We start from the raw sequence: 27,642 nt of genomic DNA, 5'->3' as shown, positions 1-27,642 counted from the left end.
TCAGACACAGCTCAACTTGTGTGAGGAGCTGTGCAACGTGGAGAGCTGGAGACGCAGGATTCAAACAGAGAGCTCAGCACAGGCAACAGCGGTTCAGCTCCCTGTGCATTATCAGCCCGATTTCAAGCATGCTCTCTTCTCAGAAAGGAGCCCAAAAAGAGAGCCCCAAAAAAGAGCATCTTGAGGACTGGATGGGGCATACTTTGTTTCCAAATAGTATGAAACATTCTATTTTGAAGCAGAGGAGTGTTTGTCTTCTTAGGATAGATACAAGAAGGAAATCAGTGTTTGATTCCTCTGAGCATCCTGCCTGAGAAACAATGACTTCAGAGCAGACTATATACCATTACTGTGATCACTGTAACCTAGTCTATAAATATCAATGCTGCATCCATATCACAGACTGTTAAGAGAATATTTCAGAGTATATTATTCTGTTAGTTGAGTGATCTAATTCTTCCAAGTACAATTCCATTTCGGGTTATAGTGTTGGTAACGTGCATTCCAGAAGCATAACTGATAAAACTGTTGCTATAGCCACAGCAAAGGAATTAAAAGTCATAAAATGATGATGAAACGTATTTTAAAAGAAATGCAGATGTGACGTTTTCAGCTTACAGAATTAAGATTTCTAAGTTCACACAATTCAGCTTAAAACTAAATCTGTCAACGATGCTGATGGTACTAAGGCACAAGGCCTTGTTACTTATATTCATTGCTAAGTTCAAGGCCAAGAGCTTCATGTAGTTTCTCCACAGTCTATAGTAGGTTGCATTAATATTTGAAAATTCAAATTCTTCACCTAAGCCTGAGCATATGCAAATACATACACGAAGACTGTCTTGCAGAAGAATAATGTTGACATATCACTCACCTCAAGAATAATATACATCAAAACTACGATTTATAATACTTTTTTAATATATACATCTGCTTCCATGCAGGGAAGATTAAAAAAAAAAAACACAAAAAGGTTGGGGGGTGAAGGTTTTGTGTATTTTCACCCTTCATTTTATATATCATTATTACTTTTACTGAGAAGGCATCACAGATGCATCTTAAATCAGAAGAGTTGTTGAAAACCACTCTCTACAAACCTCTAAATTAGCATTCATATCACCTAGAGAATGATGACATATCAATTAAAAAAAAAAAAACTTCCAGGAAAAATCTCAAACACAGCCAACCTAAAGTTGAAAATAATTCATAGTACTCTGCTTATTATAAGCAATTAGATAATTTTTAAATTGCAATATAGATCATTATTTGATGTCCTAATGTAAAAGTAACTAAATTCAATCTCACTAAGTAAAAACTATGACTACTCTATTTCTGAAAAGAGTAGCAGCGCATATTTGATAAGTATGGTCTAATTTTAAAAAATATTTAGAATCATTTGGCATCCCTCAGGCATACAGGGATAAAATTATCAACGCTGTTATAAACATTTGCTGGGCCACAAAAAAAAGTCTGGAGCTGTATTATGAAGCAGGCTAGCAAACTCAGAAAAATAAGAACTCACTTGGGCACTATTTCCTACAAAAAAGAAAGTGTTTAACAATCAGGAGAGGCTTGGCTATTCTTAGGGATCTGTGTACATAGACTAGAGTATTTATAACATACGTGTGTTTCCCTAAAAGGATAATAGGCTCATGGTATCTAATGTTGAACTAAGAATTTTGGTTGAAGGAAAGGAGTTAGTTTAAAAACAGTTTTCAGTAAATTCAGAATGTCAGAAAAAAAATTATTCCTGTTGACTTCTTTGAGAAACCAATGCAAACAAAACAAAACTGAAGTCAGTCTACATGAAAACTACACTTGAGTATAGCTTCAAGCTATTCCTTTCTTTTTCCTCCCTTTTTTGGTCTTTAAAATATTAATTTTCTTCCAAAGCTAGAAAACAACAATAATCACTGTGATAAACATGATTAGGGTGTACTTGTTTTTTTTTTTTTTAAGATAGCAGAGAACATTTCTAGCAATATAGTCAATGCTTTTAATATGCACAGCTTTTCCTAGAAAAATGAACCCAATGGTTTTCCTTCAGATTTAGATACTCAATTTTATAGGGAAAAGCAGAATTTAAAAAAAAAAGAAGCAAGCTAGGAAGTACTCACCTCTTCACGTAATTTTATCAACTGCAACATGAATGCACAAAAAAAAAAAAAAAAAGATAAAAAGGAAAGAAATGGCAGGAAAGAAAGATCAGTGGTGTGACAGGATACAGAATTAACATTGACAATTTATCTGTTTACATGTTTAGCATTTAAAAATCACAGACAAACACATTAAAAGAACCTAAACATAGACTACATGCAGAGTTTTTTGAACGAATAAAGATCACTTTCTCACACTGTCACATTAAACAAAGAGAATAGTGTGAAATTCTCTTTTAAAGTACATCTAAGACACCATCATGAAATAAAGGGGAACGACTTCATAGAAGTCTATATTATAAAGAAAGAAAACAAGTTTACTGTTCCTCTCTTCTAAGAATGTACCACTGAAGAGGTTTTGTATATACAAGTTTTCAGGATGTTTCTCTATTTTGAATCTTGACAACTGCTTTCAGATTTTTACCTCCAAATGAAAATGATTAATAGCTCATGCTTTTGTCCCAGTAAGTATTTTAAAACAACAAACTGGTATGTTAATATCATACTTGTACCCATTCTAGTAACAGGATCACCTCTGGAAGTAAGATGATTTTAATTGGGAATAAAGCATGCCAGGAGAGATAATATTTAGGACATAAAGTATTTCACAATCCTTAGCAATACTGTGTATATCAGAGTTGATTCCCAAGGTTTCATTTTGCTGAAGAGGCTACTGTAATCATAAGGTGTTTTAATTTTTGAAGTTTCTTCACTTATCAGTTTTCTTCATCTTGTAAACCAGGTCACTTCAAAGCAATGAACTCACTAACTTCATTTGTACCGTAATTTGTTTTCACCAAAGTCAAACTTCAAGCCACTCTTTACCCGTTAGTAAACTCTTTTGTGATAACATTTTGATTCTTCTCTGTAGAATACTTGTCTTAAATTTTACAGATAAAACGTTGTTTTACTCTTTAGAAACTAGAAAACGGATATAACCATATGTCTGGTTCCCTGGGTGTATGTGATAGTATTGTATTCTAACCCACAAATATTGGGGAGTTGAGGTGTCTTCCAGTTTCTACAATGAATAGAAAAGAAACCAATGTTGATGAGACTATAAACCATATTCTAGGTCTGAAACTTGCACCCTCAGCAATTCAGGTCTACAACTGATAATTTTTAAGCATCTAAATATCTGTAACATCTGTTATAACACTTGACATAAGCAGGCCAATAAATTAAACTATTGCTTTGGGAGAAACATGCCATGAACTGCTCACTATAAGTCTTTCTAAAAGTATCATGTTTACTATAGCCCAGTTCTCAAAGCTTAAAGCTATTTTTGTCTCCAATTCAAGGAGAACCATATGCATTCCAGCTTAGTCTTGTTATTCCATTTGTTATTTGAAAAGTATTTCAAGTACAAAAGAATGAGATTTCAAACCAGTGATGAATCTTAGAAAAAGGATACAGAATCTATTACATAAGGTCTCACACTGCATTTAGTGAAAAAGAAACTTTTTCTACCTTTCAAAAATACATATGAAGTTGTCATTGCTTGTAATTAACACAATCATTATCTCAGCAACCACTGAGTGTGTAAGTCAATCATCTCATCATTTCACGGGAAAAAAAGTTACAAGTCTTCCCGAGAAGAAGTAAAATTCTAAACTAAAATACATGGCCTATCATATATCGGAATCTTTCTCTTTGCTATCGGAACATCATGGGAGAAAAAGGGCAAACATTAATTCTCAGAAAAAGCTGATCTGGGATTGATCGCACAGCTATTTTTTCTCTTTTTTCTTTCTGGGGGCACCATTCTTCAGTTGACTATGATACTTAAAGGGCCAAAGTTTAAAACTACTCTTCAGCAATGGAGACCATTTGGGCATGCCACCCTGCCATAATCAATGAGTGTTTAAAAATGCTACCCATTTGTTTTTTCAATAGGTTCCAAACAAAAAACGTTCTATCTTGTTTGTGCTGCATGGCTGCATCCAAGCTTTACACCGGATTTGTAGCTAAGCTAGGTAATGGGAGGGGTTTTAATCTTTATCTTTTTTTTTTTTTTTTTTTAGTTAGTCTGAGAGTTTTCACACAAGTAAACAAAAGATGGCCTGTTTTTGAAAATTAACAATGCTTAGACTAGGCTGAAAGTAGTGATTTCGTATTTTTCGATTCGCATTTTATCGAGTTTCTATTTCCGTCACAGGCGACATGAAAGTGTGCCATGCCACCGTGTTGAGTTATGATAATCAACATCTTTTTTGAAACAAAGATTTCTGCACCCCCTCCCCCACCATGCAGAATTTGATACAAGAGGTAATCTGTTCCTTTGTGGGCTGAAAAAATCTGGTTTACGCTGGTTTGAACCAGTGGAATCTCTTGTGGTTAAGCCTTCTGCTGTGACTAAAATCAAAACTGCACTGCAGAGCATGTGAGGGTTCGTGCGCGCGCGCCTCTGTGTGTGAGGGGCATCACGTGACCACCAGAACTACCGAATTTTTTTTTTTTAAAGCTGATAACGCGACTGCCGTCTCTGTCCGCATACAGATAACGAATAAATGCTGAACTCTATTAAACGCCCTTTACACATTATCGTGGGTCGAACACACAATTTTCTGAACTTATGATGACAGTCTATTTATTTTGCTATAAACCCTCAGCACGTAACGAACAGATTCGTGCCTGGTAATGATCTGCTCTGCCAGGGCTATATGAAATGATACCGGCCTTCTTTAGATCTTGGGGAATTAAATTGACCGACTTCACCCCCTGGTCTGTAGCTGAAGTTTGACACACTTTATGCACAGCAAGCCCAAATCGGAACTTAAGAGAACATCGCATTAAAAAATTAAGCAAATCATATCTGCTGAATATTGCTTTACCACAAAAATTTCCTCACGTTTAGACATACCCTACTCTTTATATATATATTTTTGAACCTTCTATCTGGGATTTACTCAAATTTCATTTACTCAGGTTTATTCACTGATCAATATAATTTTGCATATGGAAACTGAGACACTATTAGGTTTCAGAAGTAGAGCTTGGAACATTTGTCCCATTATCATACTCTACTGTGAAGGGGATTTAATTCTGTATGAATTTTTTTTTTTTCCTTTCCTAAGAATCGTTTTCATGAAACTAAATCGAGTTAACAATTATTAAAGTTTCCACTCTAAATACAGCATCACTACATTTCAAGAACAAGCTCTTTGAAAATATTAAGATGCTGTCATATGCAATGGAAATTTTGATTTGTTAAAAGAACAAAATGATAATGCCCAAGACAACTAACAGTTCATGGAAAGACCCAACAATATTTGAACGTGCCAAATAGGTAATTTTGCCTCTTCTCTGTAAATCAAGGATGAGCTATACTTGATTGCATGAAATAGATGTAATAGAAATGAATTTATACAAAGCAATTAGTTTGGAATTAAATAAAAATGTGTACTGCATGGAGAACATTAAAAATGCATTTGAAAATTCTTAATTTTTGAAATTTTAACAATTCTAATGGCAAAATGTTTACATATACAAGAGTAAATTAATATACTGTATAGTTAATTGGAAGATCATAATTATGTGTATCAACGGCCAAGTTTTAGATGCCTAAAAAATGCATTATAAACTGGCAGACTGAGAAATAAGAACTAAGGTATTCATATTTGTCTAAATCTACAAAGAAGTCACTATAGGGAAGATGTGGATATTGCATTGAAAATAACTAAATAGCACTTAGTTCATTTGTCTATTTACAACCTTTGCTACTAATTATTTATCATTTTTTTCTGACCTATACTTTAAAAAAACTGAGATATAGCCCAACTTTAGTTAAACAAATATTGCCACCTTTGGTCTCATTTTTCACTTCTCAGTTTACCCTGTATTGTTAAAAATTTACCATAAATATGACATGGCCAAGAAGTTCTGAAAAATCAATTTCTCAATAATTAGGCTGAAAATAAACATATCTGTGTGCAGAAAATATTTTCTTCTCTAATTTACTAGGTGAGCTTCTCTAATTTACTGGCAAGGTGATCCTAGCCAGAAAAAGCTATCTTCTCAGCCACTGAGCTACAAAAATTAAAATGAAAAGCCAAATCTTTTCTTCCTTTAAAGAAAAAGTTTCTGTTTTGATTTCATAGTCTGAATGAATACTGTGGCAGAATAGTTATTCTCAAGTGGCCATTCCAAGTTAAAGATGTATTATATAGTTTTAGGGATTTTAATTCCTATATATTATGACAAAGAGCCCCAAAACAAAACATAAAGGCTTCATTATGATATGGAAATTGTGCTACTTTGGTAACAAAATATCCTAAAAGTTATATGTTGTCTCTTTGAACTTTCAGATCTGATTCAAATTTTAGCCTGAAAAGTTCACATAAGTAATAATCTAACAGTTCCACAGTCTCATGACTATAATTCATCACACTCTATTTATTGAAGTGACAGCTCCTTACAACTAAACTTCAGGCTCTCCAAGCACTTTCAGAATTTGTAAGCTTGATTTATACAAGTCCAGGGGAAATCTCTGAGTTATCACTTTAAAGTGACAGGAATATAATTTGAAAAATTCAGAAAATATGAACTCAATCTATTTTTGTGGAATATTTTTCTTTAGGCATTAAAAAAAAAAGTCCTCCTTATACGTTCGTAAGGCAAATGTTCTAGGCACATAAAATGTCCATTAAGAGAAGAGAACATGCTTTAAAAAAAAAAAAAGATCCCTGTCATAGTACTACAGCATCCATTACAATAAAGGAGTTTGAGTTAGACAGAAACACCCTCTTCTCTTCTATTTCCTCTATATTAGGCAGCAGTTTCAAATGAGGTAAAGATCTATAGCTCTTTAAAGAACTGTCACAGAGATTCACTTTTTTTTTTTAACACATTCACTTTTTTTTTTTAAGACAGTGCTTTTTTTTTTTGCAGTAAAGATGGAAAATAAACTATGATTAATTCACTCAAGAGGAATGAGCACTCTAAATCGCACTTAAAATAGGAAAAACATTTTTTTTGCTCTCATCCTCACATTATTTAATCTATTATGAGTAAAACTCCTTTATCACATCATGCTTTTGTGTTTGATGTGCTCCTTATTTTTTTTTCCCTTAGCTATTCTCACATTTCAATCAGGGAAGCTGAAATCCCAAGTCAAATCTTAAACGTGTTTACATGTCTGAACTGAAGCTGATAACATCCAACTAGTGGAGGAGCTGAGATCTTTCCAAAAACAAACACAGGACTTCTCAGTGATTCTTCTTCCTTTCTGGGGGTGGGCAGATGGGGGCCTTTCCATCACATGAGCAACACCCCTGTTTACAATATTCACATTTAGTGGATAGTATTATAGTTTCAGCATATATAGATCGACACTCTATCTACAAGGGTAAACACTATTATGCAGTTTTTATGATGCATATCAATACATTATGTTCAGCAGCTTATTAAAATTTTGGTTTACCCAATGAATGATTTATGTTCATTTTTATTTAGAGTAGAGGCTTCTTCTAGACTTGCCAAAGTAACGTTAATAAACACGTTCAGGTCTTGCTTCTGAAGTTCCCTATCATTTATTTTCTTTAAAAGTGTCAAAGAGAATCAGTCACTCGGGCTGTTTGAGACATTTTTTTAAATTCATCTCTACTCTGAGGTTCTTGAAACATTTTTTAAAGTCATATATATTATCTACATGAATTAATGAAATCGGCAGTATTAATTCAAAGAAAGAAGTGGGACACTAATTAGACTCATGACACTACTGTGTGATCCAATGAGAGCTGACAGCCAAGTTGCAAGGCCTCTTGAAGAAGAAACCGTGTCTTATTTTTTTGCCTATCCGGATCTTAAACTGCGAAAAGACTTTTCCCATTACTACTCCTACAACTATTATCATCATCATTATCATTACCTGACAAGGGCAGCACCTCTATGTGAGTATCCAATTTCCACACTGGGGCTTCCAATTTGCATTTTGGTGAATGTATTTTTAAGAAGGTACACAATAGGAGCCTGAGCTGCCCAGTCGAATTTTGAAAGCTTACTTTCATTTGTTTTGCTGCGAGTGTTGATTTAATTATGCTGCATTATTATCAAAGCTGCATTATGTACTTTTTTATTCCTTTTACATGTGTTGGAGGTGAGGACCTTGGCTTTGTCCACAAACAGTGTGTTTCAAGTTATTCCTTAAGTACTAAATAATAAAGAAAAGAGAAGAAAAGATTTTTTTAAAAGATAGCAGACAGTGATCACAAGGTAAAGGGTTAAATGTAAGATCTCCAAGAAACATTTTGAAGTTGATTAAGACTCCAGCTTTGCATTAAACAGTATCGCTTCCACATGAGTTGTTGCTAATACTGTTACAGAGCAGCTTGAGAGCCCAGTGTGCCAGTGACCTCCTTCACCCTCCAGCCACCCACCGGGCCTTCCTGATTAGCATTCTACCTGGTTCTCTGAGGAATTCCCATCATCCCCTAGGAGCTCATTCCGTACTTCGTCACTGTAGGCGATCCGTGACCTTTTCTATAAAACAAAACAGAAAGGGAGAGAGCAAGATGAACGTTAGAAAGTAAAGGCTTCCAAGCATTATTGGTATCAAGACTGATCATCTCAAACCTCGAGAGCCCCCTAATGGAAACCTATTTGCTCAAATCTGCAAACCAAAGTTGTGCAAAGTTCTTGAACTTGAGGAGTTTAATGTAAATTATAAGTTTTTTCAAATGCCAGTAATGGATGAAAACTCTGCATTGTGTGAGTACTCTTAATATTGACAAACGGATCAGAACTGATATGTTATTCCATGCAGTCATTCAGATCAGACCACGAAGCTGAAAGAAATACAGCTATTTTGCTGTATATCTGCCACACTCACCAGATGCAGTTAAAACAAGAGTATATAGGGTCTTTAATACTGTGGCAGGAAATGGACTCTACAATATAGATCTTTTAAAATCTCTAATTCTAGTATAATATTATATCTCCAGCTATATACTGGGATGCCTGGAAAATAGCATATCCCCATTTCCTTCATTATTGTGATGTTACTAAGCAGAAAGAGATGAAATGTAAAAGCCCATCCTGTTTCCAGACTCTAATTTAAATGTCTCCTAGTCCTCTATAAAAATGACCTAAGGAAATGTAGTGGGAGTGTGTGTGTGTAAGTGTATCTGGTAAAATAACTTAAATTTCCCAATCCCAGTAAACGAAGGCAAGTAGGCTATGAGTCAACTTTTCACAATTCCAGTAAATAAAGACAAGTAGGCTATGAATCGATTTTTCACACACTGAAATTTTGTTTTACAAGAAATCTACCTTTACCAGTAAAGTCAGAGGGACATGTCTGTAAGCAATTCATGAATTATCTAAACATGCACACATTTGGAAAAGCTAAAAAGCTCTGGAAATTAGTTGTGAAGCCAGAGTGCCATCCTCAGATCCTACTTCAGCATCACTGTTCCAGACCCAAATATGGATGTACAGGCTACTTTACTGCCTTTTCTGCATCTGAGCTAACTGAGCAAAATCAGCCAATTAAAAAATGGCAGCTGGGAAATAGGTATCTTTTCCCATTTGGGGTCTACAGTTTAGGACTTAAAATTTCTTACCTGTTCAACTGTGATATGAAAAATTATTGTAGTTTAAAAGGACTATCCATAATCCGTGAGAAGAAGTCAACAAGATTTTTAATTAGATTTTTAAACCAGTGAATGAGTAGCAGAGCTTTGCCACATAGAGATCATAGTATTTTAAACATAAAATCCTACTATATTGTAACTTAAAAAGAACTTACGACAAGGAAAACTAATAGATTTTAAATCATTTTAAAGTTTGCCTTTTTCACTTGGGGCTCCCTATCTGAACCCCAAAACATAGAAAATTATTTGTGACTATTCTCAATTCTCCCAAAGATGGGACATGAGAGAGAATTTAGTTCATTACATAGAATAGAAGTCTCAGGGCATAAAGGCTTAACTCTCTGGCAGAATCCTGTTTAAAAGGGCTGAATGGGGTGTAAATAAAAATAAATAAACCTAGACATCCCTTTATTCTTTAAGGAAAACAAAAATCAGTCTTGTGGAATTCTAAAGGTAGCTTTGGTTAAATTGAGACTAGAACCATGTGGTCCTAACTATAGCTCAGTAGTCATTCTACTGCACAAAATTTCCTCACTTTATTACCCTCTGAATACACGCACACAGGAAATAAAAATATATAAAAGTTGCAAAATGTTACAAAGGAGATGGTGGTATCCCCTCCTATTCTAGGTCTCTGCCCCAAGCCCCACTTCCTTGCTATAAATGTGTGTATCATACCTTGGCAAATGTATTAAGTTTGTAAGTAGATAAATGTATTAAGTCTGTAAGTAGATAAATGTTGCAGAAAGGACAAAACAGGAGAGGTAGGTCATTAGCCTGAGGTCAGTAATGACATCTATATCAGCTGTCTTAACTATTCAGGAGTGACCCAACTCATTCCTTTTTGAATATGGCAGGCTTCTCACTGCCACAAACAGCAGATATTAGGTTGGTGTCTCTTATTGTATTTACTGAAGCTACTATTAGCTATTTCTACTGACTCTGTAAAGTATTGAAAAATGCTAAATTACAAGGACAGTACACTATGTGGCCTTAGCACATTTCATTCAAGCCAAACCTTTCTTTTGCCCATTTGGGGCTCCTTGCTACAATAGTTTCAAACTATCTAGTAAAAGTATTTTATAGCATTAAAGGAAATGAGAACCTTTTAACAGGCTGTGGTATCAGAGCTGCCTTTTTAATTATTCATTTCATCACTATGGGGGACTAAAACATTCCACACTATGCAAGAATATCATATGGAGATTGTTTTTGTTTTTCCCTTTTTTACCAAAATACCAACAAATTGGCATAGATTGTTCAATTACACTATATTCTTATTTTGATTTTCTGTACTTCAAAAGAAGAAAATTACAAATATGGATGCCTAAATAACTAATCTTGTTTTGGTTAGAATCCATTGCTTTTAAAAACCAGCAATTAAGAGTGTACAGGCTCAGCAACAGAGGAGCACTTAAGATTTATCCATAGTTGAAGGGTGGGCCCTGTAAATGTCACTCTTTTCCACTGGGATAGTAAAAACTGATCATTGGGATGACTCTCTGGATGTAATTAAACACATGATATGCTGAGTTTATAAAATTTTCTCTGATAGGACTGACTTCTGTTACAGAATGAAAAGACAACTTATTTCAAATATCAGAAATAGTTCCTCATGAAAATGACACAGCTGATGCTGAAAACTGAATTCTTTACACTTAAGTATCACTTTGAACAAAACGTTTTTAAATTCACACTTTGCTTTATTAAGAATTATTTTTAAATTCCTGCCATTGGTCTTTTCTCCTAATTTTTTGTGGTTTGAAATTTTAAGTAAACTGAATTTAATAAACTGTAATTTAGCCTGCAGGATTATCACTAAAATAACTGAACACCCAAAAAGGTTTGTCTGAATGAGAAACTCCTTATTTTATGAAATTTTCCTCCAAAATATCAATAAATTGTTTTTCCTTTTATGGAACTTTTCTGTTAGTATTTTACATTACTAAGTACTGTGCCATACTTTAAATTGGAAGATTCAAAGTTAATGAAACTGAAACACCTACTGTATCTTGATCAACTAACTAAAATATTTTTTATTATCAACTGTATAAAATCTGTACTTTAGCCAAATGCAAGCATGAGAATTTGAGCTGGAAATGTCACACATTCAGCTACAGTTTGAAGGAACCCAATTCATAATGCATTTTATAAATAGTTAATGACTTCTATACATAAGCTAACCAGGCAAATCAAGAAATTGTCAACATTTTTAGTCTTAGTTGTCAGTTACTACTGTCTACTGGTGCTTTATATGTGGCTTCAGGAGAAGACAGAAGCTCTCTGCAGTTTGTAATCTATTGCAATTTCAGGTCTGTACCGGAAGGGTGGAAAAGCTTCAGCTGACAATATGTGCCACACACACACACACACACTCACATACACAGAGTGTTAAATACAAGGGCATTCCTCACTTTTAGTTGTGTGTTTGTGTAAAGTTTATTCCTTCTAACTTATATATTTGGGTAGACAGAGAAATCTACAGACCATATATGAACCCTAAAAAATATGAAAAATCAACAACTGATTGCTATCCCTAAGACATTAGATGCACAAAATGTCAACGGGTTATTTTAAACTGATTACAAAAGTGAGTCTGTGGTTAAGAACGCAAGAAAGCAAAAACTGCCAAGCAGTTTTTTTTACTTGATGAACACGACGTTTGCATACTGATTGGCTGATTTTCTTAAAGCCAAGTTCAAACAGATACACTTGCTCAGTTCTCTCTGGAAATTTGGCTTGAAACAATCTATCTACTTGACCTTAACATTTCCCAACTGAACTGAATGTGTTCCTGGACAGGCACTGCTAAACTAGAAACAAAATGAATTAACTTAGCTTAAACTAATTAAGAACTGTGATCTGTGGTACCGCCTCCTGGATGAATCTACACTAGAAACAGGGTATACGGAACCAGAATGAGGATTTCTAGCACTCACCACTAGCATAAGCATAACAATGAAGTTGGTTTATTACTAGAGCGTATATGAGAATTTAATTTCCATGGCGTGCACATGGCAAAGCAATTGCTTAAATTGCCTCACCTGGGAATTTAATACAATGTTATCATCAGACCAGCCACATTGTAAATAGATTTATAATGCTTTCCATGTGCTGCACTCTGTTGCATATGAATTAAGTAATGATCTGGTATTACAATAAAATCAGCTAGTTCCCACACCTGGCAGACAGGATATTTCACTAAATTAATACCCAAACAGCTACATCACAAGGCATGGGAGAGGAAACAATCTCTAAGGCATTGGACGTGAGTCTAACGTGGGAGGTAAACACTCCATGGTTATGTAAAATGTTACTGTGTTGAATGGGCCGCTCAAGACAATCTGTTTCTAACATCTGTATTACGGAATTAAGACTTTCTCAGTTCCATTCAATTTTGGCCTGATTTTCTTCATTCAGTACTTTAATTACTAATCAGCAATCCACAATGTTCACAAACACTAAGAAAGCCCTTTATTCTAATCTATGTGCTGCAGACAGCCAAATAATTGATACAAAGTGTACTATGGTTTTGGTAAGTAATGAAAGAACAGCTTGTCCTACTTCCTAATCAAATTGGTCTATAGAAGAAATGGTTAATAGATTTCTCCATAGGTCTAAAACAAATTACCCAGTCTGGCCAGACTTTTCCATTGCTTCTACCATGTCTTTCGGTTTCCCTATATTTAATAATGCCCCAGGTTACCAGGTGATACACCTATTAAAAACTGTTATGCTTTCATAGCCAAAGAATTTAACTGCTCTAAAGAATTTAACTGCTCCTGTTATAATTAACACTTTGGGATAGCTATAGAATACCATGAAATTATATTTATTAGTTAGTCATATAATCGCTGGCACTCATTTCTTACCTAATTTTATCTGGTTCTAATTAAATAACATCATACTTCCATAATGCCCAGATGGCATTTTCTAAAATGCATCTATCTCTGGCACAAGGCATTGCATTTCCAACCTCCCTTCTATTTCTCCACTGGCAATTTCAGCCTTTCATCCTCACTCCACTCAGGACTTAAAAAGGCTCATCAATCCAGGGCAGGAAGCTTACATTTTGGAGGAAAAAAATAGAAAGAAATCTGTGAAATTCTGTTTATTACACCGCTCTCCATGTTGTACTAATTTTTAGCAAAAAAACAATTTAAGATTAAAATGTATCATACTGGGGATTCCCTCGTCCAGTGGTTAGAACTCTGTGCTTTGACTGACGAGTGTACAGGTTCAACCCCTGATCAAGGGGACTAAGATCCCACAAACTACACAGTGTGGCCAAAAATAAAAAATAAATGAAAATAAATTATAATAATAATGCTCTTAAAAATATCATACTAAATAATACAGATAAAGGTAAAGTCAACTATTAGGCAAATGTTTCATCCTTGGAAAACTCTTAAGAGGACAAAGCACAGGGCACTGAATGAAAAGAACAGAAATGATATCTCAGTATGTGATCTTGGTCAAATGAAGTTTTCTGAGTATCAGTTTCCTCAATCTCTAAAAAACTGGTAACAATACTTATTTCCCAGGACTTCTGTGAGGATTTAAATATTATAAACAAATGGAAACCTACCATAATACCTTGACTGTGATAACATTACAAAGGATATTTAACTAAATATTTGTTCATTATATTGGAAAGGATGCAATAAAACCAGTACACATACATGACTGAGGGTCTAAATTAGTGCATTCTTCCTTAAAAATGATTTGCCAATATATACCAAAATTTGCTTTAAAAAGTCATATTATTTAATCCAGTAATTATAATTCTACTACATTATTTTGCCCAACTATCTATTTTATGGTGCCACAATTTTTGGACAACTTCCAGTAATAAAAACTTTATTGCATTTCTTTAATGTTATCAGAGAAACTAACTTCCAATCTGTCTCTTCTAAGTAATCACTCCACTAAACATGGCTTGCTCTTGCTCAAGGGACTGTTTAGAGTTAAAGGTCAAGCCCATTTGCTGGAAAGTGCACACGCCACATGTCACCAATACTGTAGTGTTAACAAAGGGAAGGCACACTTTCTATCTATCATAAACTCATGGCCAGTGGACCAGATGCAAGCCACCAGAGAGGGAATACTAACACACTCTGCTTCCAGCAGTTGGAATAGCAGGTTACCGTGTGAACACTGAGATAACTCATTGTTCTTGAGTATGTAATAAGAGAAAAAAAAAATTCCAAGATAAAAAATGTCTTCCTATTATAATCATCCTCATTTACTATTTTTGCTTGTACTTTCAAAACATTTTACATATTTGACATTGATATTTGTGTTCTGACTGTAAATAAGATAAATCATATCATATTTTCTCTTATTTTTTTTAATTTAGCTTTGTTATCATATGTGAGTATTTATTTGCATATGATGAAGTTATATCCATATATATACACTTATAGACTCACACAAACCCATATGCAATCCATATGGAATGACTCTATTTATGTTTCACAGTTCTAGAAGAGACTTTTATTTACACTAGGAACTCTGACCATATTGCTGCTACATCATTTAATGATCTGCAAAACACAGAGCCCAGAAATCATGGAACTGCACTTCTTCATTTCCTCCTCCAGCATTTCTAAACTTACGTCTGAAATTTAAGTTTAACACTAGTGTTTCAAAATGCAACTTGAGTGAGTTAGAATCATGGCCCCACTTGCTTGCATATGCTTATAGTTTACAACTTTGACACTGCTATTGAACAGTGTGTCTGTGTCTTATATCATGTTAGTCTGTCAATCAATAATTAAGTTACTTCATTCAGAAAATCCGCTCATATAGAATGCCCAGATGTTGTTGTCAACATCTGGAATAGTGTAAGTATGCAGTAGAGGAAGTTTAGTTCCTTAATGTCTTTCTGAATATAAAATAACTACACAGACTATACTTGAAATACTCAAATAAATATCCTATATATTCCCATTGGAAAATGATACTCTGATAAATGAATGCTAGTAACAGGTGCTTTTATTTGCAGTTTTAAAAGAACTACTGAAATAAAATATGAAGATGTACATAATTAATTTGAATCTAGGCTTCCTATGTAATCTACCAGGTGGCACAATGATAAAGAATCCATCTGCCAATGCAGGAGATGCAGGTCTGATCCTTGTGTCAAGAAGATCCCCTGGAAGAGGAAATGGCAACCCACTTTTTTTATGCCTGGAACCCACTTTTATTTATGCCTGGAAAATACCATGCACGAGGAACCTGGTGGGCTGCAGTTCACGGGATCGCAAAGAGTCAGACACGATTGGGCAACTGAGCGTGTGCGCGCATACACATAATCTGCCCAGCATTAGTAAACAAAAGTGATCCATTCGTTGCAGATCCATCCACAGTCATTATTTCAAGTGATCCAGACACGCAGGAACAAATGATCTTGAGCATTTTGTGTAACTGACACTGAGGTTATCACATAAATGACAGTGTGTGATAGTTGACCAGTGACACAGGGCATCAACTAGACCAGCCTGCAAACGTAGAGATGAGGGGTTTAAGCCAGAAGAACTGTACAAAAAAGATCTTCATGACCCAGATAATCACGATGGTGTGATCACCAACCTAGACCAGACACTCTGGAATGTGAACTCAAGGGGGCCTTAGAAAGCATCACTATGAATAAAGCTAGTGGAGGTGATGGAATTCCAGTGGAGCTATTTTAAATCCTGAAAGATGATGCTGTAAAAATGCTGTACCCAATATGCCAGCAAATCTGGAAAACTCAGCAATGGCCACAGGACTGGGAAAGGTCAGTTTTCATTCCAATCCCAATGAAAGGCAATGCCAAAGAATGCTCAAACTACTGCACAATTGCACTCATCTCACACGCTGGAAAAGTAGTGCTCAAAATTCTCCAAGCCAGGCTTCAACAAAACATGAACCATGAATTTCCAGATGTTCAAGCTGGTTTTTAGAAAAGGCAGAGGAACCAGAGATCAAATTGCCAACATCCTCTGGATCATCGAAAAAGCAACAGAGTTCCAGAAAAATATCTACTTCTGCTTTATTGACTATGCCAAAGCCTTTGACTGTGAGGATCACAACAAACTGTGGAAAGTCCTTAAAGAGATGGGAATACCAGACCACCTGACCTGTCTCTTGAGAAATCTGTATGCAGGTCAGGAAGCAGCAGTTAGAACTGAACATGAAACAACAGACTGGTTCCAAATTGGGAAAGCAGTACATCAAAGCTGTATACTGTCACCCTGCTTATTTAATTTTTATATGCAGAGTACATTGTGAGAAATGCTGAGCTGGATGAAGCACAAGCTGGAAACAATATTGCCAAGGGAAATCTCAATAATCTCAGATATGCAGATGACACCACCCTTATGGCAGAAAAGAAAGAAGAACTAAAGAGCCTCTTGACAAAAGTGAAAAAGTTGGCTTAAAACTCAACATTCAGAAAACTAAGGTCATGGCATCTCATCCCATCACTTCATGGCAAATAGATGGAGAAACAGTGGGAACAGTGACAGACTTTATTTTTTGGGGCTCCAAAATCACTGCAGATGGTGACTGCAGCCATGAAATTAAAAGATGCTTGCTCCTTGGAAGAAAAGTTATAACTAATCTAGACAGCATATTAAAAAGCAGAGACATTACTTTGCCAACAAATGTCCGTCTAGTCAAAGCTATGGTTTTTCCAGTAGTCATGTATGGATGTGAGAGCTGGCCTATAAAGAAAGCTGAGCGCTGAAGAATTGAACTGTGCTTTTGAACTGTGGTGTTGGAGAAGACTCTTGAAAGTCCCTTGAACTTCAAGGAGATCCAACCAGTCCATTCTGAAGGAGATCAGCCCTGGATATTCATTGGAAGGAGTGATGCTGAAGCTGAAACTCTAGTACTTGGGCCACCTGATGTGAAGAACTGACTCATTTGAAAAGACTGTAGTGCTGGGAAAGATTGAAGGCAGGAGGAGAAGGGGATGACAGAGGATGAGATAGTTGGATAGCATCACTGACCAACGGACATGAGTTTGAGTAAACTCTGGGAGTTGGCGATGGACAGGGAGGCTTGGTGTGCTGCAATCCATGGGGTTGCAAAGAGTCAGACACCACTGAGTGACTGAACTGACTGACTGACTGAAGCCAGACGAGTGATCTACTCAAGGCCACGAATCTGTGACAAAACAGGCAGAACAATGACAGAATTCATTTCCCACTGCCCACCCTCCTTTCACTTTACCAGATCACCAAGATAGGCTGTGGGCATCTTATCACCCATTCCCTAGCACAACGTTGGCTGTTCCATTCACCTAGTTCTATGAATGTATCATCAACTACAAAGTTGATTAGTCTGCAGATTTTGTTTCTTGTCACGCTCCTCCAAAACAAACAGACAAGCAAATCTTTACTTGTACTTTGTTGTCAACATCTGGAATATTGACATCAATAAATTCAAAAGTCCAAGGGTGACACATGCCTAATGCACACCGTTTTATTTGATAGAATACAGTGTTTGATCTCAGACAGTGAGTCACAACCATACCTATGAGTGTAACTTAGATATGTTTCAGGATTAATCTTCAAAGGCTACACCATAAAACAGCAGTAATCTACCCACATGGCAGGAGAGGAGCCACACCAGTTATTAAGATGTGTTAAGAATCCTCTGATGACACCACCCTAATGGCAGAAAGTGAAGAGGAACTAATGAGCCTCTTGATGATGGTGAAAGAGGAGAGTAAAAAAGCTAGCTTAAGAACTCAACATCCAAAAAACTAAGATTATGGCATCTGGTCCCATCACTTCATGGCAAATAGATGGGGAAACAGTGGCAGATTTTCTCTTCTTGGGTTCCAAAATCACTGCAGATGGTGACTGCAGCCATGAAATCAAAAGATGCTTGCTCTTTGGAAGAAAAGCTATGACAAACCTAGACAGTGTATTCAAAAGCAGAGACATCATTTTGCCAACAAAGGTCCACCTGGTCAAAGCTATGGGTTTTCTGGTAGTCATGTATGGATGTGAGAGTTGGACCATAAAGAAGCCTGAGCACTGAAGAAATGATGCTTTCAAATTGTGGTGCTGGAGAAGACTGTTGAAAGTCCCTTGGACTGCAAGGAGATAAAACCAATCAATCTTAAAGGAAATCAGTCCTAAATATTCATTGGAAGGACTGATGCTGAAGCTGAAACTCCAATCCTTTGACCACCTGATGTGAAGAATCTACCAAAGAATCCACCATGTTTCAGTGACTTTATAGTGCTCATGATTCAAAGGTGTACGATGTTATCTTTTAATGCTTTATAAATACAGCCAATATAACTGTGATACTTAGGCAATAAAACTCTTCTAGCCCAAATTCTCCGTGGAAATATTTTGAAGATTACTTCTATACCAAGGTGACCCAAACGTACAAAATAGGATTAAGTAAATATAAATATTCATATTTGATTCATAAACATGTCATGAATCTAAAAGATTCTCCATTTTCAGTCAAATAGTCATTCTGCATACTGAGGGGCTTTACTTTATCAAATGATATTCTTTCTCCTCTATCTTCAACGTGTCACTCTTTACTGGTTTTTCTCTATTCTTGTAATTTTAAGAATGCAAACATTTTTAAGTGTATCCCAACTTTAAATTTTTTTTTAAGGTAAGAGTTTGTTATTCTGCCTTTTTAAAACATGTTATTTCTTTATTTTAATTGGAGGCTAATTACTTTGCAATATTGTGGTGGTTTTTGCCATACATTGACATGAATCAGACATGTGTCCCACCATCCTGAACCCCCTCTCCCCTCCCTCCCCCACATCCCTCTGAGATATCCCAGAGCACCAGCTTTGGGTGCCCTGCTTCAAGCACTGAATTTGCACTGGTCATCTATTTTACATACAGTAATATACATCCAACTTTAAATATTTTAAAATGTCATTTCATCCTGCACTACTCTTCCCCAGCTAATGCCTAACTGCTCTTCATCCTGCCTTTCCTGGCTAAGCTTTTTGAAAGAGTATTCTCTACAAACACTAACTATAGTTATTCATGGTGCAGCCCCTTACTAACTTCCAACAAACTGATGTTTTCCTGTCACACCGCAGGAGTCCCTGTGAACATCAGTCACTTCCTAGTGGACAAAACCATTTTAAAATAACTCTTTTGGCATAGTTACTGGAGAAGGCAATGACAACCCACTCCAGTACTCTTGCCTGGAAACTCCCATGGATGGAGGAGCCTGGTAGGCTGCAGTCCATGGGGTCGCTAAGAGTCAGACACGACTGAGCGACTTCACTTTCACTTTTCACTTTCATGCATTGGAGGAGGAAATGGCAACCCACTCCAGTGTTCTTGCCTGGAGAATCCCAGGGACGGGGGAGCCTGGTGGGCTGCCGTCTATGGGGTCGCACAGAGTCAGACACGACTGAAGCGACTTAGCAGCAGCAGCATAGTTACAGATTTCTAGAAAAGTTGCAAAGATAGTGCAGAGAGTTCCCATATAACCTAAACCTAGTCCCCTTACTATTACATAACATCTTCCATTAGTGTGGCACATTTGTCCCAATGAACAAATCATCTGTTCATTATTATTCATTATTACAAACTGAGGTCTATACTTTTATCAATTTCCTTAGTAGCTAATGTTCTTTTTCTGTTCCAGGACACCATCTAATATCCTGTATTATGTTTAGATGTCATGTCTCCTTAGGCTCCTCTTGGCTATGACAATTTCTTGGGCTTTCCTAGTTTTTGATGGCCTTGACATTTTTGAAGAGTACTGGTGCTTCACAGAATGTCCCTCAAATGGGATTACTCTGAGGTTTTTCTCATGACCAGACTGCGGCTTTAAGTTTCAGGGTGGAAGACCACAGAGGCAAAATGCTCTTTTCATGAACGTCATATCAAGAGTACAGATTATCGACGTGACATCACTGATGATGTTCATCTTGATGAACGTAAGGAAGTGTTACGTTTCTCCACTGTAAAGCTACTCTCCTACCCCTTCTCGTACTGTATGCACTCTGCACAGTCTACATTTGAGGAGTGGGGAGCTATGTTCCACCTCCTTGAGGAAGGAGTATCTACATAAGTTATCTGGCATCCTCCTGCATGAGATCTGTCTATCTAATCATTAGTTGATATCAGTATTCATGGATATTTATTTTATACTTTGGCTTATGAGCCAATACTACACTTCACTTTGTTGCACAAATGAGTGAGTACCATAAGTCACTTTGTTACCAACTTTGCCTCCAATGGCCACTTTCCAGTCCTTTTTTCATTATTGCTCTGGATATTATCTGACACGGTTGCCCACTTTGCCATTAACAGTTACACCACCATGCTCCCTTGAAATTCCTCCTGCCCTGGTCTCTCCTTCTCAGCCTCCTTCCTCATAACTACTCTCTCAGTCTGCCCTGGGTTTCCAGCCTTAGCCCTATTCTCACTCATCTGTTCGATCTCATCTATATCCATTGTTCTAATCACGAACTAGAGGCTGGCAAAGACATGTTTTCTGCATAAATTTAATTTCTACTTGGTGCCATAGATAATCAAAAGCCATCTCAGACTTAACACAGACAAAGCAGGGCATATACTTTCTCCTATATACTTCTCTTCCTCCTGTTTTCCCTAATTTGGGGTATGGTGTTACCATGTACATTGTCAATCCAGATAAAAATCCTAAAAAATTTCGTACTCTCTCCATTACTCTCCAAATCCAATCACCAGGCTCTTTGAATTAAACTCTTATTTTTCAGAATATCCACATTTCCAAGATGTCTGTTACCTTATGCACTGGTCACAATTCTTTCCCCGAATCTGTTGTTACCAAGTATTTCACCATTCTCTTTATATATGAATTATATTTGACAGATACTTGTATGGAAAGACTGACAGGGTTTTGGGCAGAGGTAAGCCAACAGGTACAAATTCTCAGTGCCTCATCTTGGGGAGTAAAAGAGACCTTTTCAACCCAACCCTATCTATAGCATAGTATCAAAGCTATAGAAGAATCATTGTCTAAAGATATAACTTATTTCAGAGTAGACATGTTAAAACAGAAAGCTAATTCATTCATTCAACAAAAGCCAATAACTATGGGAAAACGCTAAGCATTAGAACTCTCTCCAACTTTATAAGTCAAGATCACATTTCTCTTTCATTTCAAATGCAGGCACATCTCACATTGGTTATTGTATTGTTCTCCTAAGTTAGGTATTCTCATTTGTCATTATGTAGAAGCTAAAAGACCACCCTTTCAAATGAGATGATGTGCACACATATTTCTCCTTTGTTTGTCTGATTTGTGGACCTGAGGAATATGGATTATTTCTGCTATCTGCATGAAGAAGCTCTGCTACAAGCCTGGCATTCAGTATGCTTTTATCTCTGAGACCCCAAATTGTACCATTAGACAACAGAGGACACTTATCTAGATTGAACTGTCATACAAATAGATTTTCTGTCAGCCATACAACTTGTATTGGGGAACATGCCAACAAAAACAAAATCCAGCAATTTAAAACAACAAACCTATCCTCTACTGATACAAACAAATCGCTGTATTTCAAATGAATAAGAATTACTATAGATCACATATCCTGTGTATGGGTGCTACACATAAAAATGTTCTTAGAACTAATTCTATCTAGTTTCTGGAGGTGGTTTAACATAAGGCAAGCATGAAGTATACTTAATACTAGTAAACATACAAGAAAAAAATACTAACAGACAGGAATTACAAGTTATCAGAGGAGAACAGGGTTTTCTAACAAAATTCGAAGCCAAAATTCATCGGCTACATGAAAAAGTTGACATTGTGTTGCACTTTTGAGTTTATTCTCTGCTCTGTAATCCTCTGGGGAATGTAGGTGATGCCTCTGCCCACAAAACAGTCAATCTGAGTAGTAAAACCATCATTCTCCCTGAGCCTAAATTGATTCTGGCTCTGTGTCTTCAACATTCATAAAGAATAATTGAAAACTAGAGAACTGACCTCATCACTGTTACACTCAATCTCTTCCAGATCTCAGACTATTTGGGAAAATATTCAGAGTTGATCTATTCTAAATTGGTTAATCTCAGACATCAAAGATGATAAACTACATCAGTAAAAGTAAAGTAATAAAATTTCCACAACTTAAAAATGGCATCAGTTTGCCCATCACTATAGAAATAATTTAATCCCCCCCTTAATATTTTTGAGTTGAATCTCATTTCCTTTTCTATAAGCTGCACCTTCATTCTGGAACTTCTGTTGGAGTTACTCTCTCAGTGAAATTCTGGCTTAGACTTGTGGGGTCAGACACTGTTGTGAAGCAAGTAAGTGAACATGCAAATTCAACTCTGTGAATCCACACCGAGCTGACGGAGAGAACGAACAAACTTACAGGTCAAACACTTCAACTGAACCCACGTCATTTTACTAAGTAGAAATCTAATTAGCTCAACTACTAAATACAAATATTTATATCTGCAAATGAGTTTTCTTCAACTGAAATTATGTAACAGGAACTTCGCACTTTACAAAATTTTGTAACATGTTACACAAACAAAGCTGTAACTTTTTATGTTGTATCAACAGGTACTTATGGCAAGACTTCAGATTTTATACAAAGACAATCTGAAAAAACAACAGAATCCAGATACAAGACATGAAAAGGACTTCAAGAATGGTAGCTAAAAGAGAAAACTGGTTAAAAGCAAGGTAAAATATAATGTTCTAAGTTGCCTCCACATTTTGGTAAATGACAGAACTATCTGAGAAAAATTATTTTTACTTTGAAGACAGTTATAATATTACATTAATTTAAAAACAGGAACAGATGTAGTCAACTTACTTTCAAACAGTTCAGAAAAAACTAGACATATGTAGAGTGGATAAGATCAATAGAGAAAGCATACAAAAATGATAAAGTGATTGACACAAAATATTAATAGGCAAATCTAGGTAAGGGATGTATGTGTGTTCTTTGTGTTATTCTTTAAACTTTTCCGAAAGTTTGACATTAGTTTCAAATAAAAAGCTTAAAGTGATTAAAAAGTATGAAAAGATTAGTGGGCTAAGGACACAGAGCTAGTTTTCTACAACTAGCTAATATCTGAGATTATCTAAATGTCCAGAATAAATCCTTGATCAGAGGATGATAGTTCATGTTAAACAAAAGCATGAGATCATTACTCAAATTTAGACAATTTAAACTGTTAATTTTTATTATATACAATGGTGTTCTCTTTAAGCTTTTTTCCACAATGACACAGAATTACTTTTGCTAGTTTTAAATTAGCAACATAATCTTCTTTTATAGTTCAGCTTGAGAATGGACTTTAAACCATCCCTAGTCAGAGAAACTCAAAGTTATCAGCTCAAAATAATGGAATATCATCTACCATTTAAAACCATTCTCTTTTTCCCTTCATTTTATTCTGAATAAATTTTTGAGAACACTATTTTTAAATTAGATTGCTTAATAGATAGTAATCAATGATTTATTATTATTATTTTACAAAAATGTCTAGAGGAATCTAATATAAATCTCACTGGGGTTTTTGCACTAACTAAAGATCTTTTAACGTGTTCTTAAGTCATGCTCTAACGTTCCTGAAGAGAACACACTCTCACATAGTTAGACACATGCCCACTAAACTTTGACTTGATTTGGCAACCAAGATATTGCTGATCTGTCTAATTTTGACTGTGATAGCTATGGACAGGGACAGGATGTAATTCCACCTCTGGAAAGAACACAGCCAATTCTGGCACTCTATAAATATGCAATAATGATAGGACCTTAGGGCTAAAAGGGACCTTGAGAGATCCTCTAGTGCCAGGCTCCCTGATGTCATCGCACACTGAATGTATCTGATAAAGACCTGGGGAAGGAGGTTTCTTAACCTTCACAAAGGAGATTTACCAACAGTCAAGGATTACTGTCAGAAAGTAGCTCCCTAAATTAAACTTAAACCTATGGTACTACTCTTACACATAGTGTAGAGCCCCAAAACAGGGGCAGACCACATTTGGCATAACAGTTGTTCACAGACTAGAAGACACAACTTCACAACTTTCTGTCCAGAGAAAATGATCCCAGGACCTTTTTTCATCTGTCTAGTTTTTCAATCCTTTCATCATCTGAGGGGCTCACCAGAGAATTTTTTCCTGAATTATCTTTAGGCATGGTGCTGGAGAACTTTGAGAGTCTCTTGGACAGCAAGGAGATCAAACCAACGAATCTTAAAGGAAATCAACCCTAAACATTCATTGGAAGGACTTCAGCTGAAGTTCCAATACTCTGGCCAAATTATGCAGAGAGTCAACTCATTGGAAAAGACTGTGATGCTGGGAAAAACTGAGGGCAGGAGAAGCAGATAAAAGAGGATGAAATGGTTGAATGGCCTCACCGACTCAATGGACATGAGTTTGAGCAAATTCTGGGAGATAGTGAAGGACAAGGAAGCCTGGTGTGCTGCAGTCCATGGGGTTGCACTAAGAGTCAGACATGACTGAGCAGTTGAACAATGGTAACCTCAACAATGCTCAGAGATGGTCATTAGTAGATTCTCCCAGATTCTACCATGAACCAAAATGTACCCAATCTTACGACCTATAAAGCTGAGGAGGCCCCTCTTTTTACTGTTCTTTCTTACTTCTGCTCTGAATACATTTAACATTAAATTATATATATATACACACACACTATTTTTAAAATTTATTTTTAATTGGAGGATAATTGCTTTATAATATCGTGTTGGTTTCTGCCATACATCAACATGAGTCATCCATAGGTATACATATGTCCCCTCCCTCTTGAACTTCCCTCCTACCTCCCACCCCATCCCACCTCACTAGGCCATCACAGAGCACCAGTTTGAGTTCCCTGCATCATACACCAAATTCCCACTGGCTATCTATTTTACTATGTATGGTAGTATATATGATTCCATGATGCTCTCTCAGTTCATCCCACCCTCTCTTTCCCCAACTGTGCCCACAAGTCTGTTCTCTATATCTGTGTTTCTACTGCTGCCCTGCAAACAGTTTCATCAGTACCATCTTTCTAGATTCCATATACATGTGTTAATATACGATATTTGCTTTTCTCTTTCTGACTTACTTCACTCTGTGCATACACTAATTTTTATTTGAGTTTTAGGACTAATTACTGTTACTCTTTTAAATTTGTTTTCTTGTCCTTTGAAGAAACAATATGATAAATTAGAAAGCCCTCCAATTTGGGCATCAGATGAACCTAAATTTGAATCCCAGGTTTGTCCTTTTCTGGTTATGATTAACTAGCAAGTTTTTGAGCCCCTGTGAAGCAGCCAAGGTAAAGTTTACAAAATAACTAGTATAGCGCTAAACATACACTGGGAATTAAAGAACAATAATTGCTCTGATCATAATAATAAATACTATTGAGAAAATATAATAATTATTGAGAATGCCAGCAAGTCTATTCTTTTGGCATATAAAACTCTGGGTTTTTCTACCTCAGCTCTTTATTCTATGATGGTCCCACACACGTATGCCCAACATAGCCACTTCAGTTCTGCTCCCTGTTATCACCCAAACTTCTGACTATAAAGACCAGATTGCCATTCCATTCCAGTTCTTCTTTGCCCTTGGGACTCAATTTTGACTTTCATTTTTCGGTCTTCTTTCCTTTGACTCTTTATACTTATATTTGAACTTGATTTTCTGTGCTTTGACCATCAGTGTTCTCTGAGGTTTTAGGCTCTCACTCACCCATTTCCTCTGTCTCTAGAAGAGCAAATACTTATATATGTGACCCCAGAGAAAATATTTATAGATGTCATCCCAAACTCTGAAAAGAATTCAGACAGTTCTGTAACACAGAAGCTCCAAAGGTAATGTGCCTCATTATCAACACTTGACAGTTGAGTTAAACTGCGATCCAAATCCTAGTTTTACTGTTTACTTTTTGTGTGACTGATGAGAAGATATCTAACCTTTCTGAGTCTCTTTCTCTATAGCTGCATAAAAGAAACGACAAACACTTAGTTGGCATGATTAAATGGGCCTTGCGATAAGGACAGAGCTGCACAAGGGAACGGGTTCCCTCTAAGTCATAACTTCTCCCTCTCCTCCCACTCTGGGTGTGGGTAGGTGGGTGAATAACAAGAACAAATATACTCTGCCTTCTCCATTCTCAGCAAAACTAGAAAACAGATATTATTCATAGATCCCAAAATACGAGGCGAGGTGTACCCAAGCAGATGAGATCATGCAGAGCCCCTTGATGACAAACAGCCTGAAGGATGAGATGAGGATGCACCTATAGCTGAACTGAAAAAGCACCACAAAACACACTTTATAAAGGTGAGAGACTCACTGTGAAACACAATATCTATATGTCTCATTCAGGACAGTGGCTATGAGAGGGTGTAAGCTGGCTGCTGGCAGAAAGACTACTGGACAGTTTGTTCAGAGAAGCAGAGAAGGTGCCGCTACATAAAGAATTCTGCTTTCCAAAGAATGTAGAAAATCACAAGAGACTGTTGCTTTCACCTTAACAAACAAAACAAACTGGAGAAGCTACAAAAATCACAATTTTTAAAAACCTTTAAGAGAGCTGATGAAACAGACATCTAAGTAAAATACAGTCCAGAAAACCATAAGCCTTTTATAATAGAAAAGAGACCCGTGGCTGTTCTTATTTGGGGGGAATGGAGGAAGCATGTCCCAGGTGGCACTATTCGTAAAGAACCGGCCTACCAATGCAGGAGATGTAAGAGACAAGGGTTCGATACCTGGAGGAGGGCATGGCAACCCACTCCAGCATTCCTGCCTAGAGAATCCCATGGACAGAGGAGTTTGGAGGGCTACAGTCCATAGGGTCACTAAGAGTTGGTCACAACTGAAGCGACTTAGCACAACACAGAGGAAGCCTCCACAGA

The 27,642-nt window shown here is 36.4% G+C and overlaps 1 protein-coding gene across 16 annotated transcripts in view; it reads right to left on the bottom strand.

The window, feature by feature from the left end:
- Window positions 1–27,642, bottom strand: part of VTI1A (vesicle transport through interaction with t-SNAREs 1A) — a 381,885-nt gene that overhangs the window by 293,614 nt on the left and 60,629 nt on the right. For 12 of the 16 annotated variants that reach the window (XR_009733831.1, XM_061403473.1, XM_061403479.1 and 9 more), the window contains exons 4-5: window positions 8,559–8,636; window positions 2,118–2,138 (exon numbers count right to left, since the gene is read on the bottom strand). The exons of 1 other annotated variant lie outside the window; for it this stretch is intronic. Coding sequence is in view for 14 of the 15 variants with exons in the window: in XM_061403473.1 (XP_061259457.1) it covers window positions 2,118–2,138; window positions 8,559–8,636 (99 nt within the window). In the remaining variant the exon portion in view is untranslated. The remainder of the gene's footprint in view (window positions 1–2,117; window positions 2,139–8,558; window positions 8,637–27,642) is intronic. 3 more of the 16 variants (XM_061403474.1, XM_061403483.1, XM_061403488.1) reach the window with 1 other exon arrangement.

The sequence above is a fragment of the Bos javanicus genome, chromosome 26, assembly GCF_032452875.1.
Source record: "Bos javanicus breed banteng chromosome 26, ARS-OSU_banteng_1.0, whole genome shotgun sequence".
NCBI lineage: Eukaryota > Metazoa > Chordata > Mammalia > Artiodactyla > Bovidae > Bos > Bos javanicus.
The sequence above is the reverse complement of the archived record's forward strand: the minus strand, read 5'-3'. Positions and strand labels throughout refer to the sequence as shown.